General features: G+C 34.0%; 2 protein-coding genes across 3 annotated transcripts in view; one reads left to right on the top strand and one right to left on the bottom strand.

Moving 5' to 3' along the window:
* Positions 1–5,412: 5,412 nt before the first annotated feature.
* LOC111781660 (monodehydroascorbate reductase, seedling isozyme) lies at positions 5,413–8,671 on the bottom strand. The gene is made up of 10 exons (XM_023662346.1): positions 8,519–8,671; positions 7,616–7,687; positions 7,361–7,412; positions 7,143–7,223; positions 6,949–7,067; positions 6,637–6,856; positions 6,436–6,554; positions 6,215–6,340; positions 6,000–6,140; positions 5,413–5,915 (listed from the first exon to the last, which is right to left on the bottom strand). The coding sequence occupies exons 1-10, from the start codon at positions 8,639–8,641 to the stop codon at positions 5,592–5,594; spliced, it is 1,377 nt and encodes a 458-aa protein (XP_023518114.1). The 5' UTR covers positions 8,642–8,671; the 3' UTR covers positions 5,413–5,591.
* Positions 8,672–13,523: 4,852 nt separating this feature from the next.
* The window catches only part of LOC111781473 (serine/threonine-protein kinase D6PKL1-like), a 5,282-nt gene continuing 396 nt past the window's right edge, over positions 13,524–18,409 (top strand). Inside the window, exons 1-3 of one of the 2 annotated variants that reach the window (XM_023662084.1) lie at positions 13,524–13,713; positions 14,529–16,496; positions 16,883–17,775. In XM_023662084.1, the coding sequence (XP_023517852.1) occupies positions 14,740–16,496; positions 16,883–17,729 (2,604 nt within the window). In that variant the 5' untranslated portion in view covers positions 13,524–13,713; positions 14,529–14,739 and the 3' untranslated portion in view covers positions 17,730–17,775. Of the gene's footprint in view, positions 13,714–14,528; positions 16,497–16,882; positions 17,944–18,409 lie in introns of those variants that run through there. The other variant, XM_023662083.1, reaches the window with a different exon arrangement.

The following is an 18,409-nucleotide window of genomic DNA, read 5'->3' as shown; positions in this document are numbered from 1 at the left end:
TTAAATAATGAAGGTACATTTTTTACCCAAAAATCAAATTATTTTTATACTTTCTCTCCTATATCTCTTATATCCTAAACTTCAACGGGTTATGTTAGTCCAATAACAATAACACATTTGATATAAATATAAATTTCAAGGAAAATTCTTTCATTGTTACAAATTTTAATTTATCGCCGATCAAGAAGCTCGAAGATTGGGACTCATCATNCCAAAAATCAAATTATTTTTATACTTTCTCTCCTATATCTCTTATATCCTAAACTTCAACGGGTTATGTTAGTCCAATAACAATAACACATTTGATATGAATATAAATTTCAAGGAAAATTCTTTCATGGATACAAATTTTGGATTGTATTTTAAGATTTTTATTTACTTGTTATATTTATTTAGTGGATAATTATCAAATAAATTAAGTTCCAATTTATTGATACAAAGTAGTTAATTTAATTTTGTAAAAATATTGAATTTTACCAAAATTAGTGAATATATGAAATTTTTTATGTTATCAGAATTATTATCATTATTATTTTTCTAAAATTCATTAAAAAATTTATAAATTTTGAAGGGAAAAATTAGAGAGCTGGTTGTGAAAGTCTAGTAGGATCAAAATGGATTTGAACGGGCAAGTTTATAAATAAAACTGATATACGATATATCATATATTTTTTAAAAATAATAAATTTGTTAGATATAAAATTAATATTCAATATATCAATATCATACATATACTTCATAATTAAACTGATATCGCACATTGGCTGAGCGAGCTCGCGGGTACCCGAAGAACTCGACCCGCGACCCGCTGCTCCATCTTCCTCACCCAAGGATCCCGATGAACCCTAATCGCAGAGTTCGACTGCTGTTACCGATGAGACCACCGCCTTCCATCGTCCTTGGCGATGCGTCTGTTCCGCTTGTCTCGAAGTACCCTGGCGTCGGTTTGCTCCTACCTAAGGGCTCACAGAAGTCTGAAGTCTCGCGACGTTTTCGATCCCTCACTTAAACCTTTCAGCTCCTCCCTCACAGGTACGATAGTGACTTGAAAGGAAAAGACGGCTACTAAGGTACCTAGGGTTTAATATGGGGACTCAAGGCATTAATACGCCCTTGCTGGCAAGGCATGCCTCACCGGAAATCCTACGATTTCCGGCGAGATTCAAGGCTCTTTTTTTTTTTGNTTTTTTTTTTTTTTTTTTTTTTGCCTTTTTGAAACCCTTATCATTACACTACTCGTCTCGGGCGGAAACCTTAAAGCAAGCCTCTGGAGAGGGCAACCCTTGACATGGGGACTCTCTCTTAAGGTCTTTGGCTTTACTCATTTAAGGCTTGCTTGGCTCATCAATTCCGAGTGGCAAAGTGGACGGGGCAATTATATGCTAGGCGAGGAAAGTGCTTGAGGAGATATAAAGATTACGATCTCTTAAAGCTATTTTGTTCTTACTACATCTTAGAAAATGGGGAGAAAAAAGCAAAAAGTCTTGGAAAGCCGAGAGACTTTAGAGGCCTCTCTTCCCATATATATGACTGACAAAGGGAAGAGAGCAACCATCTAATCCATTCCTTGCCTTGCTTAGCTTACGGGCTTGAAGAGGTTATTGTCTGTACCATTAGCCTATGATTGTTGGCATATTAGACTACGGGCTATTGTGAGGCTAGTCAAACAACGGCAGATAATTCGAACATGAAAATCACATTGGCGCATTAGCGGCCGGGAAGAAAGTCACTTATAGTCCAAGCTTCAAACACATTAATAAGTTAATAAGGAAGAGCCCACACCTACTCAGGATATCTAGTCTCATAGGAGACGAGCATAGCTACTTGGAGTTACAAACCTGACTCAAATACTAGTTACTTAAGTAAGGTAGCTTGCTCTTAAAAGCAGGAACGAGACAACCCCGGGGAACCTCCGACTGCACATGAGTTCCATAGCATTAGCTACCTAAACTCAACAGCCAAGAACAGCTACCATGTCTTGAATAACTTACTACTAGCTACTTAGCTACTAGGCTCGGAAGCAAACTCACTGTTAACAAGAGGAAGGAGAAAGAACCAAACAAACACCTATTTACTGAGTGAAAGAAAAGAGATAATGAAATCTGAACCTTTACATGAGAGACAATGAATTAGATGCTATACCGAGTGTTTGAAGAAAAGAGAAATGCAAGATGGATGAGAAGGGAGTGAACAATTATGTGGTAGTTCATAGGGTTACTCAAATCTGATTAATTTCTTTGCCTTTAGGGGAGCGAAGCCGAGGTTTAGGAGAGAAGTGCATTAATAGGAACGAAGCCGAGTTGGAAGAGTCGTGCTCACATTTAGTTTTACGCGCTTGAAGGAGTGAGACCGATAGCTGCTTTTAGCTCTTTCATATGCTCAATTGTAAAGGTTCTTCAAATAGCTTTACCGAGTGAGAGAAGAATCGGCCAGGAGAAGAAAATGAAAGAAAAACAAAATTCAAAGAATCAGGAGAAAGATCAGAGCTAAGATTTCGAGTTTACAATTCAAAAATCAGGGAAGGGAATAGAGTAAAGAAAAGGTTCGGAGTTGTTAAGTTTGATTGATTCTAAACACTATTCATTTTATCGACGGTAAACAAAGGTTCTTCAAATAGCTTTACCTCCTTCAATGAGGTCAAGGAATAGAGGTTCAGGGGAAGGAGATTATCATCCAGCCGCATTACCTTGTGAAAGAAAGAGTGAAAGAAGAATTTGAGGATTTCTTCTTATTCACCGAGCGAAAGTAGCTAATTCATTTACTCGACTGTAAAGGATTGAATGAATTTACTTGACTGTCAAGTTCCGGATTGAATGAATTTACTCTCCTGTAAAGGTTCTTCAAGTGATTGAGTTCCATTGCATTAATGAATCTGGGTGGAAAGACTGAAAGAGGATAGTAGGATTTAAGTCAGGTTTAAGGAAGGAAAGAGGAAATCTATTCGCTCCTGAACCTATTTATTATGTCACTCGGCTGATCTTACCTCATTCACCTCGGTAAAGTAGCTCGATCGATAGGGATAGGGGGTCGATCTTTCTTTTCTTACTCAAGGTGCTTCATCTCAGGTTCTTGCAGCTGAACATGCTTTGGAACATCGACCCTATAAGAAATGAACATCATAAGATCTCATCTCAATAAGTCATTATTAGAAATCACGAACCTCTATGATGGTACAATATTGTCCACTTTGAGTATAAGCTCTAGTGATTTTACTTTTAGTTTTCCAAAAGACCTCGTACCAATAAAAATGTATTTGTTACTTGTAAACTCGTGATCATCCCCTTAATTACCCAATGTGAGACTCCCTCCCAACAATCTTCATCTTTATTTTATTATATTTTTTTGGTTTGAGTATAAAATTAGAAACCATAATCTCTGAGCCTTTAAATTAAGGACTATATATATCCTCTCTAAACATTAGAGCCTTTTGTTTCAATGTCTTCCCTTCTCATATAAATATTTAACTCCAAGAAACATCCAATTTCCAACATTAAAATTTTGTGTCGGTTTAGAATAATACCCAAATGAGGCTGCACGAGAGTTGGTTTGTATTTGTATTACTTCTTTGGCTCGTGACCTCGTTTATGATCCATGGCTCGAACCACCACGAAAGAAAGGTAATATAATAATAATATGATCGATCGTAGACTAACAGTTTCATTAAATAATTTTTCATTTCTAAACGTTAATTTTTCACAGCCTTATATTGTTTATATGGGCGACTTGCCCGCGGGAACTTTATCAACTACGGTGGCACGACAATCACAACCTTCTATTGAACACCATTGGAGAGTATATTTCATTGCCTTTTTTTCACTTTATTGATATTTTTTTTACGTTTGTATCATCTTAATCTGCAACCTAAAAATGTCTATTGAAAAATAAGGACAAAGAAGTCTTTTCCCCTCTTATCTCCATCTTTATTTTATTTTTGTAGGGATTGGGATGAGATTCTTCGGAAAAAATCCATGGGATCAAATTCTTCCCGATAATCTTCTTTTCTTTTTTCAATCTTTTACATGGAATTCTCAAAGTATTAATGTAAGTTTTTATGGCAAATATATTTTTTTATTTTTTATTTTTTATTTGTACAAGGAATTCTCAAAGTAGGTTGTATATATGAAATTATTTATATTCTAAGAAATAATAAATTTAAATTTGAAAGATTAAAAATTTATTAAATACTAAATAAAAATTTAGTAATTTAGGTTTCTAGATTAATCAAATAATTATATGAAATCAACTATATAGATACGAAATTGAGCTATAAGGTGACTAATATCATTAAAGGATTGTAGATTTACTGATTGAGCTATAAGGTGACTAATATCATTAGAGGATTGATATGTACATAATACATGCATATTATATCAAGTTGTAAGAAGCGGTAGTATCATTGATATTACTAGGATTGACATTATTATGACAAGTCAATTTAATTTAGAGGTGGAACAACAATCTCATTTTCTTCGTTCATCCTTAAAAAAAGAAATAAGCAAAGTTCAATACTCGAGTGAGAAATGAAAAATTAATGAAATAAAAAGAAATAACCAAAGTTCAATACTTGAGTGAGAAATGGGAAATGAATGAAATGTGACAATCCTCGCTGCATAATAATGCACGTATATGTCTGAATCGACATTTTTTAACTAGAAGATCGAGAGCTAACAATCGAGACTTTGGACTATCTAAACACATGCTTCGTGAAATAGTTCATGCATCACAACAAGACCAAGTTGGTAAGGATGAAAATCTCCACGAGAGAGAATCAGACATTAAATATTGTGTTCCACTATACGAAATTAATATAAATCAAATTTAGTCGGAAAAGATTCGCTTAAAACGTGATATAATTATAAGTTTGAATATTAATACCCTCGTAAATTTTCTGGTTTAAGGATGAAAGTACAATTAAAAAAAATCAAAGAGACTATTTTCATTTTTTTAAAAAAAACAACCTTAAACTAGAGATACTTACGTGATAATGCATTTGCCTACATTAATAATTCATCCAAAATTAATTTCTTATAAAAATATATATACAAACAATCATTACTACAAATTTTGCATTGGAAAAACTAATATAAGTGTTGATAAAAGTTTATGCTAATAAAATAAATATCGACATATATCAGTCGAAAAAACAATTATGCCAGCAAAATGATCATGAATTCACATGTTTTCCAAAGCATGCAAAAACATTAAAAATAAATAAATAAATAAAACGCATTCATCCTGTGTTGCGCTAACATTGTTTCTAAGATATCTCGTACTTCTTAATGAGTCAAGAAAAATTTAACTATCTCAATATGTTCTAGATGTTGGAAACCATGAAATCCTAAAATATATTTTCCTATGTTTCTCGTGCTTTTTAATGTAAAATCTTAAACATCTCATTGGCTGATCCTGAAATCTTAAAACAACACTAAATTTAAAATCTTTGATAAATTTAGTTCTAAGATTCAGTTCGATCTTCCAATGACAAACAGACAGAGTTAAGAAACTAGAGAGAGTTCATTGCTATATGAAGATCAAATATTCAGTCTAAGCAACTGAATTTATTGAGTAAAAGGTGTGAATGGAAGAAATTTTTAAACCTTAGATGCAAAGGAGATACCTTCCTGTATCAGCAGATCTGCGTTCTCAACTGATGGCTGAACACTTGCAACTTTGGCAATGGCCTTGTTTTCTTCAGGACTACCACCCTCTAAGAAAGCTCCCACAACCTTCCCATCTTTAATCCAATATGATCCAAACTTGTGAGTTGCTGATTCAGGACTGCTGTCTCCAAACAACACCGCGTTTCCAACGTTATCCCCGTAGAACTGCCACGACAAATCGAAGGATCGAGAGTAGAAGTATGGTAGATAGTCATACTCCTCGACGGCCTTGCCCGCTTCGCTCGCCTTGATGGCCTGCCATTAAAGCAAAAGGGTCTTAAACAAAATGTATTTTGTTGACATCTTAAATTGTATGTTCGTGGGATGAAGTTTGCCCACCTTTACAGCTTGCTCTGCTGATTTGCGAGAATGGTCAACATGCTCGACTCTTCTCAATTCACTGTAAAGCTTCAAAGGAAAAGTAGCTACATCGCCCACGGCATATACATCAGGAACACTCGTTTTGAAGAATCCATCAGTCTACAAGACAAGGACAAACTGTTAAGAGGAAAGTCATGAGCTTTCTTGAAAACTTAATTTCATTTGACACTCACCTTAATGCCTCCTTTTTCTTCTTCGACTTGGCCCTTGAACAAGTTTGTCAAGGGTCGTCCACCAACACCAACAACAACAATGTCTGCTTCTAAAACCCGCCCATCTTTAAGTTTCACTTCCTTGACCTGAAAGACATTCAATAACCATTACAGCCTCCGTCGCATCGAAAATGTCTTTAACCAGGTGGGAGTTTTGAAAGATGGTGCTCTTAAGGTCTTACCTCTCCATTAGCATCAACAGTGAAGCCTACAGCGACTGTTCCTTTAATGATTGTGACTCCTTTTTTTGCATAATAACCTTCATAGAAAGCAGCTATTGCAGGAGTGAACAGCCGGGGCACTGCAAGAATAGAATTGAATGATATTGTAAAAGATTAAAGCCGAGAGTATATTTCCATTGGAATTGTATGAACACTACTTACTGCACCATGGTTCAGGATAAACCATGCTGACATCAAAGTTGTTCATTCTCAACGCTGCACCAAGCTCAAGACCTATGTATCCTCCTCCAACAACAACCACTTTTCCATTTTTCTTTGTTTTGATTGCTTCAACTAGTTGATCAGCATCGACAATTTCTCTCAAATAAAAAATGTTTTTGGCATCAGCTCCTTGAACTCCAAAGTCTGACAATCTTATTGCCTGCAAGCAACATGCAAGTGAAGTCATATATAACGAAATCACGGAGAAGATAATCCAGAATGCCCTCGCAGAAGGGAGGGATGAATCCTCACGGTAGAACCAGTGGCAATAATCAAAATCTGATACTTAAAAATTGCCCCAGAAGCACTTTTGAGAGTCTTGGCAGAGAGATTTGCTTCAACAATTTCTGTACTAAGAATCAACTCGATCCCTGAAGTGATTGGTTAGGAAGTCATTAGAAAACTGCTGAATGAAGGAATTTCAAGAATGAAATAAGTAATATGACCTTTTTCCTTGTACCACTCTGGAAGCAGCCTCTCCCCACCACTTCCAACACATACATGGAACCCCGGTAATCTAGCAGGTGCTGCAAAACCAAACAACTATGAGATGGAAATTGGAAACATGCACCCATTTTGAAAGCTTCTCCCCTTACACCAAAAATTCAGGTGGAAGAAAGAAAGATGATGGCATAGAGCTCAAGTTCAGTCAAATGCAACTCACACTCGGGAAAGAGATAGGCTTTGCTGAGAGCTGGACGTTCATAAGGAGCAACCTGACAGTAGAAAATATACACATAATAACCAAGCGCATGAACAGAAAATTGATGCCAATTTCCATTCCCGAATGAGGGAAATAAAGGAAGTGTTTGGCAAGTTATTCCATTAGAAAGCAATAAGATATCATTTCCAATAAGTGTTATTTGAAACTGTAAAGGCCTGGCACAAACATGAGTCAAACAATGATGAGATAACGTACCGCCTCCTTGGATATAATTGCCAACTCTCCAGCATTTAGTCCCTGTTTTGCGAATTCCCTAGCTGCATATCCCTGCATCGGCAAACAAATCCCTAAGAAGGCGAAACAATGATGTTCTGTATAAAGAAGATCAAATTGTTTGACAGAGTTCCTCCCTAATCAAACACGCCAATTAGGAGCCATCGGTTCATTACGATTTGGTGTGGAATTCTTGAAATCCATTGGTTTTAATTTTGAGGAGAACAGAAAACAAACTAACTGGTCCAGATTTGTTCTTCCTACCCTTTATAATTATATTTTACTTCGTTCCATTGTTCTCCAACATTTTTACATCACACTGGATTGTTCAAATGAAATATATAAACTACTCCACTTAAATCTTACCACTAACATTGAAAAATGAATAAATCAATGTCCAATTTAACAACTAAATTCTATTAAAATAAAATCCACATGCATATGAAAAATCAATTGTTTTTTCAAGAATCTTTTTAGACTTGACAAAATACAATTGATAGTGCAACACGTCAAGATTTTGTTAGTATTATTATTAAGTGTAAAAGAACTTTCAATCAGATTCTGTCAATGTAATGTTTCGGTATAGAATCTGAAGTAATTAACAATACTTATTTCATCGGGGGAAAAATAAGAAGAATGAAACATTGGAAATGTCGCTAATCAGCAGAATTCGTGCCCTGCAACTGAAGCATCAACTAACAATTTGAAGAAAAGGAGAAGAAATATACGAAATTCTCAGAACAGGATACTTTAAAACACTACAACATCGAACTAATTTATCCGAACAAGAAGAGATTTGACAATTTCTGTTTCGCCTTGCAAATTTCGAAATCCAGAATCAGAGAATCGATCGGAAACAAAATGAAGAAGGTGGAAGAAACTTACAGCCGCGACGCCACCGCCGACAATCACATACTTGAAGGTCTTATCCGCCATGGCTAAATCCAGAGAGGTATTTGTTTTGTCGTTCAAATGAATATCTTCTGTGTTCGATGAGGAATTGATCATATATTTATCGGGCGACTCGGCTCCTTATTGGCCCGATGAAACTCAAAGGCTGAATTTCAATTCGACGTGGCAGCTCCTTTGCCTTAATCGTTACTGACTTCAAGGCGCTTTCACTTTAGACAATTACTGGGCCAAAAGCCCAAAGGCCGATTTAAACCCAGTCGAATAGCATCTCAAGGCCCACCATTTACCAACCCGGCCCACTTAAACCGGCCTACTCTGTACAAAGCCCAACTTGAATCATCGGCCCATTTTAAGATATAAGAATTAGGGCCGGGTTAGTGACCCGAGCAATCCGAATAAAATCCACAACCCAACCCAATCCAACCTTCTATATTTCGGGTTGAATCGTAAAGTTACATGTTTTTTTAATTATTTAAAAAAAATCTATTTATTTACGAATATATATTATTATTATTTTTTAAATTATTTATATATGAATTTTATAAAGAGATAAAATGACATTTGCATAGAATCAAATATACACTATGGTAACTAATATTTTATTATTTTTTATTTTTTTTAATTATAAATTATTTTTAAAAAAATTTAGACATTATATTTAGTTAATCAACTCATTTAAAAAAATTAAATTGATTAATGATCTATAAACATAGACACGTATTTCTAAATTCAGAAGATGAAATTATATATATATATTTTTTAATTTAACAATTGTAAAAATGAGTGATACGTTATTATCCAGCCAATTATGACGTCATAAAGGGGTAAGGTGACACCAAATGAATATAAATGAATAATGAAAACTGAATTATATAGTTGGCAGAGAGGACAAGCATATAATAAGAAAAAAGTGTGACAATATTATTTATCAAAGTTAGGAGAAGACTAATATTCAGGAAAGGAAACAAATCTGAGTTCACATTAATATTTGGAGGCTTTCCATCCAAAAAGGACCACAAAATTAACATTATTCATATTCATTCATTTCGTTTTGGAAATTACTCGATTTGGGTCTTAAAACTTACACATATTATGCCAAACATTTCTCTGTTTGTGCATCGTCCTTTCGATTTGTTTTAATTTACTGAGAAGAACGAATCATTCTTTTATAAGAACGTAGAAACGTCTCTTTAATAGACGTGTTTTAAAACTATGAGGCTGATAACGATACATAATGGACAAAAGCGGACAATATTTGTTACAAATGGTATTAGAGTCAGTCATCATGCGAGAAGCATTTTGGAAACTTATCCTTAGTAGATGCGTTTTAAAACTGTGAGGTTGACAACAATATGTAACGGGTCAAAACAGGCAATATCTACTAGTAGTGGACTTCGGGCTGTTACAAATGGTATCAAAGGCAGTTACAAGTGGGAAGCATTTCTTATAAGAGTGTAAAAACATCTCCCTAGTATACGTGTTTTAAAACTATAAGGCTGATAGTGATACATAATGGGCTAAAACGGACAATATTTGTTAGGCGAGAAACATTCTGAAAACCTCTCCCTAGAAGACGCGTTTTAAAATTGTGAGCTTGAAGTTGATACAAGCCAAAACGAACAATATTTATTAGCGGTAGACTTGGGCAGATATAAATCGACTCTTCTAAATTCCAATATTCATCACGAAAGATCAAATCACAATTAAAAAATAAAGTAAACAATTAAAAAATATTACTTGAAACATAATCTACGAATAACAACAGTTCGATCGATAATGAGAGCTAATAGAAATAATAATTCGAGTTCGTCGTGGCTTACCGAACCCTAACCGGGTGCCGAAAACATGGAAAAGGCCATTCCTTTCATGTTTTTGTGAGTTGGTATTTAAGGGAAGTTGACAAGTTTATAACCATCCCTTTCAATGGTGGGCATAGCTATGTGAAAGTGATGGTTTCTTTTCCCCATTATTGTAGCCTTTTATTTATTTATTATTTATTATTTATTTTTATTTTTTTATTTTTATTTTTATTTTGCTTTTCACTTTCAAATTTTTTATCACTTTCCTAGCATTTCCTTTTTCTAGATTTACTGACTGAGATTTGGGATGGCCCTTACAACCAAGGAATTATATATATATATTAAAGTTTTATTATCTAAAATATTAAATTAATTAATTAATTAATTATTAATAAAGTAAAGCAATTAAGATTACATTTTACATTAATTAGAAAATAATTAAGTATTAAATAGTGAAAGATAATATAAACTAAGTATTTATTTGAAAACTTAAAAAATAAAATTACGTTTAAAAAGTGTTATTTTATTTTAATTATTATTTTCTTCACGTCTTATCAATTATTAAAATATGTACTTGACTTTGATTCTTGGAGGGAATCCATGTCATTAATATAAGATTGAGAGGTTGAAAATTATGGGAGTGTTATACCTAACGTTTTAAATACAGAATATATTATTGTATGGTTTTTATTATAAAGTGTGATGCACGTAATATATTTTAATGCGGCCATAAGATTATATGTTTGTGTTTATGTAATTAATAAATTGTAACAGAATAATGTAAATTCCCTTGTATTGCAAGCAAATATTAACCACCTTACAATTATTTGAATTTATTATTATTTTTTAATAAATTAGTATGAATAATTAAATATTAAAAAAAAAAAAAAAAAGTAAAAAAGAGGGGAAAAGATGGTGGGAAAGGAACAAAAAGGGGCAGCGTCGACAAATGATTAATAAATGCATCGCATTGAGAGCCAATTCAAAATTAGGAGACAGAGGGAACAGAGGAAGAAGCCAAAAGTGGTCAGAAGAAAATGTGAAGGATTTAAATCCTCCCTCTCCTCTCTCTCTACTCGGTTCTCTACTTGGTTCTCACTCGGTCGTGGTCGTGTCTCAATCATAGAAACTTCATAATTAATTTTATATTTAGTGAATTTTTTAATTTTTTTTTAAGACATATGGGTGTAAGAACAAAATAGGTTGAAAAGACTCGTGTTGATCTATAGGATAGTCCTCACTGTTAAAAGTATGAAATAGGTAAATGTGACTATGTCGTAGAGGGTGTAACGACATGTCTGAGTTATCAAGTGCTGAATTTAAATTTTGAACGGAATAATTTATTACATTGTCATTTTTTTTTTAAATCGGAGTAATCAAATTTCATTTAAAATGTTATTTTTTAAACTATTTTTAGAATATATTATTATACTTAGAAGGGTAATTAATATATTATTTATTGAAATATTCATTGGACTCCTATTAAAAAATGAAAAAAAATAAATAATTAACATAAATTCTCCTCGAACTTAAAAATTGAGTTAAATTTTTAAAAAATAAAATTTAAATTGGGTTATTTTGGAAAATAATTTTTTTGAAGAACTAATAATAATAATAATAATAATATTATTATTTATTATTATAAGCTTTATATATTATTTATTTATTTATTTGTGGCCAAAATATTGAGCAAGGCTCCAATTTCTCTTGCATCCATCACCACAATAATTTAACAGTGCCCATTTTAACCTAATGCTACTTTCTCAAATCTCAATTCCCAACACAAATATTTTATTTCAAAAAATATATTTATTATTTTAAAATTTTAAATAATATCCTAAAACTAAAATAAAAAATATTTTTACTATTAATTTGCTTTGTTTTAAAAATATTTTCACTATAAAAATTTTAAAAATATACTTACTGTTAGTACGATGTTCAGAAAGTACTCATAAACTTTTAAAAATAACATTAAAAATAATCTATGAAAGTCGTTTTTATCTATAAATTGATGGTAAAAAAAACTTCTAACTTTTTTATAAAAATGAATGGGTTAATACTATTTTTAAAATTTGATGAATATTTTAAAATATATTATTAAAATTTTGTGAAAAAGTATTTAGTATTTGCAGTTTGATCCCTCCAATAATAGATGGATCACATGACAAAGTAAGTACAATTTTATTTTGTCTCCTTTTTTCACCCAATTTTACTGTTTGGTTTAATTAGTACAGCTATAATTTAGAAAAATAAATTATATTCAAAATATTAGTTACTATTTTTGTTTTTTTGTTTTTTTTAATTAATTTATTTTGGAGTTGTTTGGTTGGTAAGTGTTTGAGATATATAGGTATTTAAAGCTAACTTAAAATTATTTAGTATAAATTTTAAATAAGAAGTTATTATTTTTGTTTATTTTTTAGATATTCTTATAAATATTAATATTTATAAGAACACTTAACTTTATGCTAAATTAATAAAAATGATATTTTGCCTTGAACATACTCTTAAATTTTTAATACATTATACATATAATGATCCGAATTATTTTAATACATTGTCATGAAACAATTAATTGATATTGTTATTTTTAAATCCAATCCTATTTCGTATAATTTAATTAATTTTACGAATTTTCTTTTAATAATTAAACATATATGTATTTTATTTCCAAATCCAATAATTATGGATTAAGGAGTGGAATCATTTACGATGCTAATTAATATTAATCCATTGAATTTAGATTTTAAATTAATTGAGCAATAAAAAATAATTTCCACAAATGTTATTTTGATATATATATTTATATAATTTCCACAAATGAAATGAAATTCTCCTTTTGAACCTTTCCCTTTTATATATTTAATTTAAATTTAAATACCATTTAGTAATAATATTATTTTTTAATAATATTGAAANTATATATATATATATATATATATATATATATATATATATATATATATATATATAGATAATAAGGATAGGGGTAATTTAATTAAAAAGGGAAATAGTTAGGGTATAAAAAGAAAGAAAAATAAATGTAATAATTATTAATAGGAAAAGTAACATTTATTATATTTATTTATTGCAATAAACCCACTGTTCATAAGCTGCCAAAGGTGGGGCCTCTTCTCTCCTAAATAATCAGAGGCAGTATCACAAATTCTGAAGAGAAAGATACTATTTTACTCTCTCTACATCTCTCTCTCTCTCTCTCTCTCTCTCCCTGCCCTGCCGTTCTCTCTCCGCCCACCGCTCCGGACCACAACCTAGGTTTTTCTTACTGTTTAAGCGTTGATCTCTTTTGCATTCTTCATAATCCTCTCACGCACCTCCATTCCGCCGTTTTCGCTCACTGTCTCTCAGGTAAAATCTGTGTCTGATCTCGTCTTCTTCTTCTTCTTCCCCTTTCTTTTGCTCATTTTCCTGTTTGATTTCGTTTCCTCTGGAGCTCAATCTATGTCTTATTCGTTGAGCTAATTTGGTTGTTTTATTGATCTAGAATGTCGTTTCGAGTAGAATGATTTTACTATCGAATCTTAGATGTATCTGTAAATCGTCGAGATAGGATTTTCGTGGTTTCAAGTTTGAATGATGGCTTTGTGGTTTTTTTTTTTCTTTTTTTTCTTTTTCGATCCAGTTGTTTCTGTAAGCGATTTCTGTTTCGTTTTCTGTAGTTGTGATTGATTTCTCTCCTTGATGTTTTCTAAATCTTGTGGTTCTTGTGTGTAGCAATAATAGATGCTAATCATGAAGTTATATGAACTTTCTTTATCTCTCTTCTCTTTATGTTTCCTTTGAGATTTGTTATTTGTTGGTGTAGTTTGTTCTGTTTGAGTGTGTTTTTTCTTCTTCCAAATGTTGAGAGCGGATTGAGTTATCTTCAACCAATGGGATAACAATGGTAACTCCCAACATTGATATCTGTTTTCAAGATAATAGGGTTTATGAAATCATCATATTTGCGTATGTGTTGCTTATGAAAACGACATGGAACATGGCTATTAATTTGGAAACTATGCTGTTTCTTTCCAAATATGACAACAGCAAATAAGAAAGTAAACATTGATGAGAGATATACATTTGGGTTAAGCTGTTGAGCTCTTAGCCTGTTTTAATGTATGGTGAATTAGCTTATATCTTGAAGTTTTCGTGACGATTTTGTATTCTGAATGTTTCAGGTTATGGGGCGCGAAAGAGGGGATTGTCAATGTGCTAGTGATGCGAAGAATAGCTCATGAGTGTGAGAGTTCGGTTTCTAGATTTTTAAATCATTTGTATGTAAATTGAAAAGTCAGAAATGAATTAGCATTGTGGATCGATAAACTACACCATTGTTAAGTTCTGTGGAGCCACTATCTACGGGCTTTGGTATTGAGAGCAAAGGTAGTAATGGGATCTAATACATGTGAAATTGTTGAAGCAAGGGAAGAAATTAAGGCTGTTCAAAGTAAGGTAGAATCTCGTCATTCGGATTTTGTATCTCACCGAGATCGGAAACTTTCTGCATTGAAAATTGGATTCAAGGGATTTCTAGAGGATGATATCAATCAGCTGTTTGAGTCGATTAGTATAAAAAATGCATCCAAGAGCTTAGGTCATTCACAAGTAGATGTAAATGCGCTGAGAAAAAGTACACTAAAGAAGCCAATAAGTGTTGGCATGCCTCGCTCGCCAGGTATTGGTACTTCTGATTCTGGAAGTTTGAAGCAGGCACTCAGGGAACTATGCCTTTCAAAGGCGTCTGAGATGGCTGCTATGAAAAGATCATCAAAACCAGCTACCTTGTCAAGACTCTCGGAAGCTGGCCGGATCAAGACATTGTACAATTCAGTTATGGTTGAAGCCACTGAGTCGGGCTCTTCTTCAGATAACGGTAAGGGGGGGCGTGTGGTCGAAATATCCCTGGTTCCAGAGGGCAAAAAAAAGAATGTTGAGCAGAGACTTGAGCATGTCCAAGCATCTGCTGTTAAATCACCAGCTGAAAGTTCTCATTCTTCTCCTCAGTTCACGGTTACAAAAACACAAAGTTCTATTGAGGTTGGTACTGTCGAACAAAACGTCAATACCACTCTGTCACGGAAAGTTGGACCTCAAACATTAAAGGCAGAGCTGGAGAAGGAAGAGGAGTCCATTACCCCACCATCTATATCTTCTTGTACGATTAAGAAGGTATTAGATAAGGAGAAGAAGATTCTTGTCTCGAGCAGGGTAGGAAATAAAGTGTCATCATCCAAGGCTGGACGGAAAGGTCGGCTGCAAACTGCTTCTTCATCTAAGTTGGGTAGTGGCAATAAGGTAAGCAAGTTATCTAGAAGTAATTCCCGTTCGATCAAACCAGTTATTCGGAACAAGGGGCTGGTTAAAAAGAAAGTCAAACAGGATTTGAGTTCTCCAACATGTAGTTCAAGCACATACAATGCAGTAAATGGCGATACAGATCCTAGTAAAAAGAAGTTGATATGTGAGAGGTGCCACTGCGCATTGAACAGTGCAGCTAAAGACTCGAAGAAGGGCTCTGCTTCCCAGTTTAGTGCTCTTGGTACTGATGTAAATATGGCTAGTTCAAAATCTGGTGCTAACAAATCAGGCATCACGGATGGCAAGGCTTCTGATGTTCGAGTAAAAAAAAATACAAGGGTACGAGATAAGGGTGAGTTTTCTCAAAGCTCAAAAAGTAGTCAAGGCGAGTACAGTAGCAGTACTACGAGTATTATAAGTGATGACTGCAATGGGCATGGATCGAGTAATGGTAACAGACCTCATATGTCTAAAGATGTAAGGTGGGAAGCCATACGTCACGCACAATTGCAGCATGGGGTTCTCAGCTTGAGGCATTTCAATCTCTTAAAGAAGCTTGGTTGTGGGGACATTGGAACGGTGTATCTTGCCGAGCTAACTGGCACTAATTGCCTATTTGCCATTAAGGTCATGGACAACGAGTTTCTAGCAAGACGGAAGAAAATGCCGAGAGCGCAAACCGAGAGAGAAATACTGAGAATGCTAGATCATCCATTCCTCCCAACACTTTATGTTCAATTTACTTCAGATAATCTATCATGTCTTGTCATGGAATATTGTCCTGGTGGAGATCTTCATGTTCTGCGGCAGAAGCAGCTAGGCCGAGTTTTTCCTGAGCCTGCAGCAAGGTAAAAGTTTTTGCTAGTTGTTTTCACCTTCTGCATCTTGTTTGCTGACGTTAAATAGATGCAAAAAGCACCGAACATCGCATGAAAAGTACTTAAAATCTGAGGCGCATGCTACTCATATATACTTAATCTATACTTTGTTAAGCACAAACGTGCAGTTTCAAGTCGATTTGTTCAAATTGATATCTATACTCTCGATCCCTTCGAATGCCATATTTTATGACAATGTCAATAGCACAATCTTGGTAATGGCACACTCGAGGGAATTCCCTCGAATGCCATAGTCTATTTATGATAACTTGTTGAATCTTGTAGCTGGTTCGGCTCAAGCAGTAGTGCATTTCTTGTTGAACTCGTCCTAAAACTGCTTCGATACCGTTTTGCAGATTTTATGTTGCTGAGGTCCTCCTTGCCTTGGAGTACTTGCACATGCTTGGAGTTATTTATCGAGATTTAAAACCCGAGAACATTCTTGTCAGGGAAGATGGTCACATAATGCTCACCGACTTCGACCTGTCGCTTAGGTGCACGGTCTGTCCAACACTCCTGAAGTCATCATCCTCCGATTCAGACTCGGCGAAGACATCAGGTCCATGTACAGATTCTAGTTGTGCTGAGCCTTTTTGCATTGAACCATCATGCCAAGTCCCATGCTTCAGCCCAAGGTTCTTACCAGCTGCTTCCAAAACAAGGAAGTCAAAACCCGACCTGACAACTCAGTTCAGGTCATTGCCCCAGCTCGTTGCTGAACCCACCGATGCACGATCGAATTCCTTCGTTGGCACTCACGAGTATTTGGCACCGGAGATCATCAAAGGAGAGGGTCATGGAGCTGCAGTCGATTGGTGGACGTTTGGTGTTTTTCTCTATGAACTTCTATATGGTAGAACCCCTTTCAAGGGATCCAACAACGAAGAGACATTAGCCAATGTAGTATTGCAGAGCCTCAGTTTCCCCGACAGCCCGATTGTTAGTTTCCAAGCAAGGGATCTAATCCGTGGGCTGTTGGTGAAGGAGCCTGAAAGTCGATTCGGGACAGAGAAAGGAGCTGCCGAAATCAAACAGCACCCGTTCTTCGAGGGGCTAAACTGGGCGTTGATCCGTTGTGCAATTCCTCCAGAAGTCCCGGAGGTATGTGACATGGACATTCCAAGCATGATTTCTCAACAAAACAAGTTCAGGTATTTGGAAAGCAAGTCGACTGGAGAGCACTTGGAGTTCGAATTGTTCTAGCAAAAAGGAAAGCATCAACCATGGAAAGAGACAGTCGCCATGGCTGGTAAAGCCCTTTATTCCAACATCTTGTTCTTGCTGTAATTAATATTGGTAGCGTAATGTAAATGTGATCGAGAATATTGTATCAAGGCTTCACCATTTTCATGGCTTGGAAGGTCTCTCTAGAGTTCGATTTTATATATCAATTTGATACCAGAAAATTGAGTTGCCTCGTCCTTTCAGCCAATGGAAGTAATGACCAATGGGGAATTTTCTTTTTGACCAAAAAAATGATTGCCAACCTCATATAAAATAAGTGGGGCCTAACCTCTCGACTTTTTGGTCTTAAAAAAAATATATTTACCGTTAGTTTGGGAGGATAATTGTTAGTACTTGATTTAAAAAATATTATCTAAAATGTTTCATTATTGTTCTCCTTATAGTTATTTTTTTAAAACTATACTATTTGTAAGGGTATAAGGTATTTTTTTTTACTTTTTAAAAAACGTTTAAAGTAATTTGAAGGTTTTTAAAAAGTTTAAAAGTATGAATGAAATTTATGCAAATTCACGATTTTAATATAACTTTTGAAAGTTGAGGAGTATTTTTTAAACGTACTATTTTTAATTTTTTTTTTAAATTTTAAATATATTTTTAAAATTTTTAAAAAAGTTTTTTTTTTTTTTTTTTTTTTTTTT

Source organism: Cucurbita pepo, chromosome LG19 (assembly GCF_002806865.2).
Source record: "Cucurbita pepo subsp. pepo cultivar mu-cu-16 chromosome LG19, ASM280686v2, whole genome shotgun sequence".
Lineage (NCBI taxonomy): Eukaryota > Viridiplantae > Streptophyta > Magnoliopsida > Cucurbitales > Cucurbitaceae > Cucurbita > Cucurbita pepo.
This window is presented reverse-complemented; position numbering and strand designations above follow the sequence as displayed.

Coding starts and splice junctions, on each gene's coding strand:
- LOC111781660 (XM_023662346.1), bottom strand. CDS start 8,641: ATGATCAATTCCTCATCGAACACAGAAGATATTCATTTGAACGACAAA. Junction 7,413..7,615: donor CAATTATATCCAAGGAGGCG/GTACGTTATCTC, acceptor TTCTACTGTCAG/GTTGCTCCTTATGAACGTCC. Junction 5,916..5,999: donor CAGCAGAGCAAGCTGTAAAG/GTGGGCAAACTT, acceptor CTTTAATGGCAG/GCCATCAAGGCGAGCGAAGC.